General features: G+C 44.4%; 1 protein-coding gene across 1 annotated transcript in view; it reads right to left on the minus strand.

The window, feature by feature from the left end:
- The window catches only part of IL12RB2 (interleukin 12 receptor subunit beta 2), a 116,577-nt gene that overhangs the window by 44,459 nt on the left and 62,332 nt on the right, over nucleotides 1-9,786 (minus strand). Inside the window, exon 9 of the mRNA XM_004699614.2 lies at nucleotides 7,169-7,248. Within this exon, the coding sequence (XP_004699671.1) occupies nucleotides 7,169-7,248 (80 nt within the window). The remainder of the gene's footprint in view (nucleotides 1-7,168; nucleotides 7,249-9,786) is intronic.

Here is a 9,786-nt window from a genome sequence, read left to right on the forward strand (position 1 = left end):
GTTAAGGAAATACAGTAGCCTGTGCAATATGCTTGTGTAAGGTGCCAAGCTCAAGTGTTAAGTATTTGGAAAACAAGCCTAACCAGTCTAACAGGGTCCACTTAGAGAAAAAACAGGTATTTAGTCAGCTGGGCAATACTATAATCAGCATAATGAGTTTGGTTGGCCCTGATGGAATGGAATAGCATCACAGAACTACAGGGATTGAGTGTAGGGATTAACAAATTAATTCAACGCTTCATTTTATACACGGGGAAACAAAGGCCCCAGGAGGTGAGGTTATGTGCTCAAGGAATAAAGGGAGGAGCTAAGAGTAGAGCAGAGGGCTTCGGACTTCCAGGCCTCTGCCAAGGTGTCTGTTGTTGTCAGCTGCTGTCAATTGACCTCACACAGTGGGACGAAAGGCGGTTCCGTGCTGCCATCTCCGCCATCCCTCACGGATGGGCTCCTGGCGTCCACAGGTTTCTCATTGGCTGCTTGTAAATTGCTAAGCGTTTCTCCCTGTGCTGGGTTAGTCTGGAAGCCTCCTCCGGCCTGTGCGGCACCGCAGCACCGCTCCTCAGAAAGACAAGCCCGAGACAACCCAGGATGGCCTCCCCGGCTCACAGTTGGAATCCCAGGCACCGCAGAAGGCTGCAAAGCAGCTTCTCTAATTGCGAGGTGGTGACGCCTGCTGATGCGGAGCATCAGCACCTGGCAGGAGTGGAGCAATTTGAGGAGGGTGGGGACGCAGAGCCAGCAGGCCCTGAGTCACAAGGAGACACACCGGAAACACAGCACCAGACTCCAGATAAGCGTATTGTCCCTCTCGTGTCCATTCGTTATGTAGGTGGACGATAAGCGGGAAGCGAACGTTTACTGCACATGTACCAGGAGCGAAGTGTCCGATCCAGCCCACCCAGCTCCTCGTCCTATGAGCTTGGCATTAAGGGATCCCCTTGGGTCGGACCGGAAGGAAGTGGAGTGAGGGGCCCGGTGCGCCCCCTGGTGGCGCCGAGAGAGAACGCGCGCGTGGGCGGAGCCCACCACGTGCCACGCTGGCGTGGGTGTTGGGCATTTCTCCGGCAGTGCTCAGGGCAGGCCTCCTGTTGCTGAGAGCGTGCTCACCAGGAAACGCGGGGCTATGGCCTCCAGCCTCCGTCTTACTTCTGCTTCTCCTTGTGGCAATGATCCGAGTTCGGAAAGCCTTTCTGACTTGTTTGTCCAGGGCGCACACAGCACACAGCTCCCTCACTAGGCCCGTTGTGCGCGCCCTGCCGCCTGCGGAGGGCCTCCGGCACCCACACTTCGGAGTGCCGGGCATCTGCTTCCTTCCGAAATGAGAAATGTCATAACGGAGGGGAAGTGCTTCTGTGCGGCCACGAATCCTGTCGTCGGTGGACTTGGCAAAACAGACAAATAACCGTAGTAACACGACAACAAAAAGCAGCCGCTGAATTTTCCTTTTTTTCTTTTTCTTTCTAAACTTCCGCGGATGCAAATAATACGAAATGGTTCCAGCTTGGCCTATATAAAGACGAGCGGCCACAAAGAAGCCCCTTCACAAAGCTGGGGGAGTTGGGCGTGTTTTATTAGTCACGGTTTTGACTGTGAGGACTTCTTGTGGTGGCTCGTTTTGGATTTGGAGCGTGGCTGACCAACAGCTCTCGGTGGGGTTGCCAGACCAAAATGAGCCAGAGAGCAGGGTTTGCGTGTGTGTTTTTGTTCAGTGTTACCTGTGGCCCACACATAATGAGGGAACCCTGGTAGTTCAGGGGGAGAAAGACAAGTTTTCTACTTCCGGAAAGAGGTAGTCCCCAAAACCTGCAGGACCAGGTCTACCCTGTCGTGTTGGGATCAGTTGGAATTGGCTTGATGGCGGGTTTTATTTATTTATTTTTGAGTGTGGGTGGTGTAATGGATTCTGCATTGGGCTGCTAACCATAATGTCAGCAGTTTGAACCCACTATGTACTTTAGTGGAGAAAGACAAGATTGTCTACTCCTGTAAAGATTTATAGTCTCAGAAATCCTAGGGGAAAATCCTCAGGAATTATAGGCGAGCTAAGAACTGGTAATAAGTCTATCATACTCACAAATCACAGTTCTGTTCCTTGCTATGGGCTCCCCGTGAGTTGGGATGGATTTGATAGCAGTGGGCTTGGTTTTGGCAGCACATCCTTTGATATCATGCTGCTTCAGAGTGATCATGCCTTTCACAAACTCTGTTACAGTCAGAAGCTTCACCAGGTGTGAAGTTGGGTTTCCATAACTAAGAAAACTTCATGATGTGCTATACATCTAATTTTCTGTTGGTGCCCTGGTGATTTTCTATATGGGTGTCCTCTGAGTTACTGCCACCCCCCAATCCCCCCATAGTCTAGTCCACCGGGCAGAGGCTGGTCCCATCACCTTCGCTCAGCTCAGACAAACCCTCGAGCAGAGAAGTGTGAAGGAAGACTAAACCAGCCTATCTTTCAGATCCCTGTTGAGGACATTTCCGGGGGAAGCAATCTTTTGAGAAGAGAATCTTTGGTTTTACCAGTCACTAACTTATGAAAAGAACAACCAAGAGCCAAGAACTGAGCTGGGCTACTATGTAATATTCACAGATTATAGTTGTGAGAATGGTCCTCTCATTAAAAGTGGCTTGATTTTAAAATAAAATTAAAACTGTCCTTTTAGTTTCAAAAAGAGTCAACCTAATTATGGTAGACATGTATCATTGTCTTTTGTTTTCCAAACCAGTAGCCGTACACTATTTATTATTAAGCTCTTGATGCGGAAGCATATAAACCAATGAAGAAGATATTTGCCAATTGATTGTTCAATTAATCAGATGGTGGCAAAGTCTTAAACTGAGCATGACAACCGCTAGTGAGCCTGGGTAAATGCCATCCCTCGGGGCGCTCCTTACAGACCCAGCTTGGTTCTTCTCCAATGTCTTCTCTTGGAGTTGTACCTGATCTTATTACCAGTTTTTATTTGAATCCATTGGGTGATTCTGCTTTTGTTTCTTGGTCAGGACTCTCTTGATCCTGAAAATTGAGAGGAGAGTTGTTTTTCGTTGTTCTCAGTGGGTTGTGACTCATAGCAACCCTATGTACTACAGAAGGAAACCCTGCCGGGTTCTGCACCACACTCACAATCGTTCTGATGTTTGAGCCCATTGTTGCAGCCACTGTGTCAATCCATCTTGCCCAGGACATTCCCCTTTTTTACTGCTCCCTCCACTTTACCAAGCGTGATGTCATTCTGCAGGAACTGGTCTCTCCTGATAGCATGGCCAAAGTCCTTGAGAGGAGATCTTGCCATCCTTGCTTCTCAGGAGCATTCTGATTGTACTTCTGCCAAGACAGATTTGGCAGTCCATGGTACTTTCAATATTCCTTGCCAGCACCACAGTTAAAAATGCATCGATTCTTCCTCAGTCTTCCTTGTGCAATACCCAACTTTCACGTGCAGATGAGGTCTTGGGTAGCATGTTTACCCAATGCAATGTATCCTTTGGTTTCTTGACTGCTGCTTCCATGAGCATTGGTTGTGGATGCAAACAACATGAAATCCTTAACAACATCAATCTTTTCTCCACTTATCATGGTGTTACCCACTGGTCCAGTTGTGAGGATTTTGGTTTTCCTTACATTGAGTTGTCATCCATCCTGAAGGCTACAATCCTTGATCTGCATCATCAAGTGCTTCAAGTCCTCCTCACTGTCCAAAGTGAGGTCATATCATCTGCACATTGTAGGTTGTTAATAAGCCTTCCTCCAATCCTGATACCAAGATCTTCATAGTCAGTTCTCTGATTATTTGATTAACGTACAGGTTGAATAAGTATAGTGAGAGGATACCACCCTGACACACACTTTTTAAAATGCTAAACCTTGCAGTATTCCCTTGTTCTGTTCACAATTGCTTCCTGATCTATACACAGGTCCCACATGGGCCCAATGAAGTATCTTGGAATTCCAGTTCCTCTTAAGGATATGAATTGTTTGTTATACATACAGTTGAATGATTGTGCATAGTCAATAAAACACAAGTAAACATCAACCAAGATCCATTTGAAATTATCAATGGTATAATTTGCTCTATGACCTCTTCTGAATCTAGCCTGAACCTCTGGATTTCTACTTCGTGTCTTCCAACTTCCGATCACTAATTGATGTTCGCAGCTGTTTCTTCTCATTTTGAGTCATGCCCCATCAGCACATGGAGGTTCTGAAGGCTTCATTTCCACAGGCTTTCCATTTATGTAGACATCTCTTCTACTAGACATTGTGTGTGCATGCGCGTGCTTAAGAGAGAAAGAGGCAGAGGAAGCAAGGGGTCATTTCTTAAAAACCAATGACTGCCGGGATCTAACCCCTCATGCTAACCCTATCAGAAGATTTCACAGCCATTACTCTGACGCTTCTGCTTTGTTGCTCATCAAATTCATAATTCCAAAAGGGTTTATTTAACTTGGTGGTTTAATGAGGTACACATTGGGCTGCTAACCAAAAGGCCAGCAGTTTGAAACCACCAGTCACTCCGAGGGTATAAGACGAGGTTTTCTATTTTCATAAAGAGTTACAAACTTGGACACCCACAGGGGCAATTGTGCCCTGCCCTGTAGGATTGCTATGAGTCTGATTCGTCTTGATGGCAGTGAGCTGGGGTTTTTTTTTTGTTTGTTTGATTTTTGTTGGGGCGGGTGTTGTTTTTTTGAGAAGAGATATAATGAAAGCCATGAGAACTTGGGAAAATTAAAAAAAAATACCGCTCACCTCAAAACCTTTTCTAATGTGTCTCCATTCAAATAGTACTTTTTTAATACAAAGATGAGTCATGTTGTAGCTCAAAGAGTTCTAGGTTTTGTACAAGGGTACAGATCAGAGCTGGAAACACAGGGAATCCAGGACACATAACCCCCTCAGGACCAATATTGAGAGTAGCCACACCAGGAGGGGAAGGGGAAGGTGGGGGGAGGAAGGGGGGGCCAATCACAATGATCTACATAGAACCCCATCCCAGGGGGATGGACAACAGAAAAGTGGGTGAAGAGAGACATCTGTCAGTGTAAGAAATGAAAAAATAACAATAATTTATAAATTATTAAGGGTTCAAGAGGGAGGCAAGCTTGTGGGGGGAGGGGGAAATTGAGAAGCCAATACCAAGGGCTCAAGTAGAAAGAAAATGTTTTGAGAATGATGATGGCAACAAATGTACAAATGTGCTTGACACGATGGATGGATGGATGGTAATAAGAGGTGTAAGAGCCAATAAAATAATTTTTTAAAAAGAGAAATAAATACTAAAAACATGATGAGAGAAAAAAAAGAAATGTTCACATGCTACAATAGTGTTCGAGTTCATTGTTTTCTAGGAGATTGTTTAATTTGCTACTGTCTTATTACTATTCCTGAGCTATACCTGTTCTTTTCTATTACCATTATTAGTATTCTGTAGTACCTGAGTAGTGCATATGGTTATTGTGCTCAGCTGTTAACCAAAATGTTGGCTGTTCAGATCCACCCAGTGGGTCCTCAAAAGGCCTAGAAACCTCCACCTGAAACAGGACCCTTCAGAAACCCTCTGGAGTATCATTTTGTTCTGACAACATACATGGGGCCACCAGGGGCCAAGATGACAAGACTGCAGCAGCTGGGCTTTTATTCGTACTCCAGAGGGGAGACAGCATCTGCTCCACCCTCTCCTTCCCTGACTGTAGAACCATATTCCTAAATGCCCCCTCCACACTTCCGTGTTGCTTGCTGCCCAAAAAGGGAACAAGTAAGGCGACATGGCCACTGGCAGACATATTGTATGTAGGAGCGATGAGGACGAGCAGAGAGTTAAAACTGAGAAGAGTCTGAAGTAGTGTAGTTGGGGTCAGAGGGGGGGGACTCCTGAGATGGAAAAAGTCCCTGATGGACTGGGAGTGAATGTGCTTGTTCAGAGAAGGGAACCCTGTCAGAGCTCTCACCCTTGTCTGTCAAAATCAGACAACACTGAGCCACGTATGAGGACATGTCTGACAAGATGAGCTTTGACCAAGTCACTGAAGCCTTGTTTCAAAACCACTGTAAACGGTCTGCCTGGAAAATTATGGTGAGTTAGGGTTTTTTTTGTGTGCTAACCTGGTACCCGTAAGAAGTAGCCTTTCAATTAAGTCACAGTCTGATGGTACTTCCTAGTGGGCATGGTCTTCTCATGAGGAGGATCCTGGAAACCTCTCTCTCTCTCTGCCTTCACCTTCCTGCTGTCGAGCCACTCAGAAACTTGCTGGAGACCTGTGGGAGCCCTGGAGATGCATCCACTGCCATTGGATCCACAAGACTTTGCATCCACTGCCCTGTGATATCCCTACTTTCTGCATCATTGAATGTGGCTGTATGAGTCTGAAGGGGGATTTATGGACTAGTATTGGGCTTATGAAGTACAAGTGGACTGATGAACTTGACTCTGGACTGGGTTGGGATGTTTGCTCAATATATAATTACTTGCTGATATAAAGTTCTCTCTTCCACATATACGAGTGTCTCTGGATTTGTTTCTCTAGTCTACCCAGCCTAACACAGTTATCATTGAGTTGAATATTGTGGTAGTTACATAATCTGGTGTCAATTTGAGACTTTAGAGGATTGAGACTTTAGGTGAAGGGGTAGAGTCTAGTCTGTCAATCGGGTCATACCCAATAAGGGCTTTTGTACACACATGGCCTTCTCCCGAGGATTCTGGGAACTCTTGTATTTCCTCCTTCAGAGGCAGGAGATACACACACACTCTCTCTCTTGACTCACTCCCTGAGAGACATCCTTGAGGAGAAGCCACATGGACCTACCCTGATGCAGTCAGTGCCCTAAGCTGGAGGAACCCCTGCCAGCCCTGAGATACTTACAATGCCACTGGATCCACAGGACTCACCACTCACTAGCTTGTGATCTTCCTGCATTCAGCATCATTGCATGTGTTTCATGAGTCTGAATAGAGCTTTATAGATTGGTGTCAGACATATGGGCTAATATTGGACCTATGGACTTGATCTGGACTGGGCAGGGACGTTTTCTCAATATTCAATTGCTCTTGTGTATAAACCTCTTTCCTATACACATATCAGTGTCCTTGAATTTGTTTCTGTAGTCTACCTGGACTAACAGAAATATCTAATTTCAAGGAATTTTAAGTTGACACTGAAAACTTACCTTCCAGAAAAGAGAAATCCGTTGTCTCTCGTGTTCAATGTGCTGGTTCACATACCACACATCTAGCATCCCAATAGGCTCTGTTTCAAATGATAAGAACATATTTTTATACATGTCTACACACAATCTTTAAAAGCCAAAGGATCATCTATTAAATCAGCAGTTCTCAACCTGTGGGTCGCAACCCCTTTGGGGGTCGAACAATTTTTTCACAGGGGTTGCCCGATTCATAACACTATAAAATTACAGTTATGAAGTAGCAACGAAAATAATTTATAGTTGGGGGTCACCACCACATGAGGAACTGTATTAAAGGGTGGTGGCATGAGGAATGTTGAGAACCACTGTATTAAATGGTCTTGAGTAAGGAGAACTAACAGGATAATTCTCTGTGTACTCCAGTATCTTTCTTTACAAAAAGAGAAGAGGAAAAAGGGGGAAATAATTTAACTAAATAAGTATGTAATTCTTGGTTATAAAAGTCAGGGGAAAAAAGCAACCAAAGTTACATTTAAAACAAAAAATTTAAAAGGTAACATGTATTTTTAAAAGAAAGACAATATGCTACTTATATCTATTTTATTAAACAGCAATCCTCCTTTTAAAATAATGATAAAATACAAATTGCAAGCCTTAAGTTCGTCCCCATCCCTGAACCTGCTCTGTTGTATGTAAGTAGTTTTGTGGATCTCTAGTCAATGACTCAAGATCTCTCTCCTCTGTATTAGTAATCTTCCACCTACACATTCGAACAGTGCTTAGACTGCATTCAGCTCTCCACTCTTAAATGATGGACAGGAAATGAGCAAATCGGTCAATATTATCTACTTCATGCTGACACGCATGCTGAATGGCTAGAAGAAGCTCTGCCCTGCTTCCCTAAGCGGGAGATGCCATCTCTGGGTGGGTACTGGAATAATTCAAGGGGCTACAAAAGCAGATACCTATACTTATCCTGAATTATGAGCTATAATACAAAAGTTTTTAATTACCAGGGGGTGGGGCGCTGAGTAATTGTTTTTCTGAAAAGGGGGCAGTAAGCCAAATAAATTTGGGAACATATGTTCTAAGACAATGAGACCATTGCCTAGCGTAACTTTAGAACATTAACCAAACATTAGCTCACTATGACCTGGAATTGATTTGATGGCGGTGTTTTGTTTGTGTGTGTGTGTGTGTGTGTGTGTGTGTGTGTGTGTGTGTGTGTGAGATCAGCTATTAAGAAGTCTGTGCATGCTGCAAGCAGTTAACACTCACAGCTATTAACCAAACGGCTGGTGGTTTGAGTTCACAAGGACGACCCTGGTGAACTACTTCGGAAAAACCAACCATTGAGACCTTATGAGACACTGTTCTATGTGGAGTAGCCACGAGTCAAGATCCACCAGATAACAGCTTTTGTGTATGTGTGTGCAGGCTTACATGCAGGTTTAAATGCTAGACATTTCTTCTTTTATTGTACATTTTAAAATATCACTTTTAAATGTAATCAAAACTCACTGCCATAGAGTAGATTTAACCATACAGAGACTGAGTTAGTTAGTTTATTGTGCCAACCTGGCTGATAAACACATGTGGGGTTAATTGAATGGCAGAGGGATAAATGGCTTGGTGAGCTTCGCCTTTCTAGTTCTCAGGTCTCTTGCTTTGTGGTGGTCGCACCAGGGTGCAGCAGCCTTAGCCTGTTCCCTGCTTCAACTGACAAGGCTCACTTCCTGCAAGACATCCCTGAGGTGAAGCTACATGGACCTACCCCGATGCAGCCCTGGGTGCTGGAGCACCCGTGTGGAGACTCCTGCCAACGCTGAGATGCTTATACATTCACTGACTCGGCTTTCCTCCTGCAGTTGGCATGATTGCGTCTGTTTCGGAGATGGAGGAGGACTTTGTGGATTGGTGTTGGACATATGGGTTAATGTTGGACTTGTGGTCTTGGGCAGCACTGGGTTGGGATGTTTTATTGATGTGCACTTAACCTTTATATAAAACTCTCTCTTATACATGAGTTTCTATGGATTTGTTTCTCTAAAGTACCCAGACTAACACAGAGACCCTGTAGGACAGAGTAGAACTGCCCCTGCAGTTTTCTGAGACTGTAACTCTTTATGGGATTAAAATGCCTGGTCTTTCTCCCTTTAAATGTAAAGTTCCCCAAGATATTAGAAAGGAGGATGAGGCAAAAGAATCTGGGCATGGTAGACATGTGAATGTACAAATAATCAAGAGAAGGAAGTCCAAACCAAGAGGAAAGTAAAAGGAAATAGAGGCGAGAACTAGGAGGCAAAGGGTATTTAAAGAGGTCTAAATACAGGCATGTACATATGTAAATATATTTATATATAATGATGGGAAATATATCTATTGCATATATTTATAGATTTAGTATTAAGGTAGCAGATGAACATTGGGCCTCCACTCAAGTACTCCCTCAATGCAAGAGCACTTTGTTCTATTAAACTGGCATTCCATGATGCTCACCTTCCCAACACAATCGCTGAAGACAAAGGGGGTACATAAACAAATGTAGTGAAGAAACCTGATGGTGCCCAGCTATCAAAAGATATAGCATCTGGGGTCTTAAAGGCTTGAAGGTAAACAAGCGGCCATCTAGCTCAGAA

Source organism: Echinops telfairi, unplaced genomic scaffold (assembly GCF_000313985.2).
Source record: "Echinops telfairi isolate 266 unplaced genomic scaffold, ASM31398v2 ScPeMD7_443;HRSCAF=831, whole genome shotgun sequence".
Classification (NCBI taxonomy): domain Eukaryota; kingdom Metazoa; phylum Chordata; class Mammalia; order Afrosoricida; family Tenrecidae; genus Echinops; species Echinops telfairi.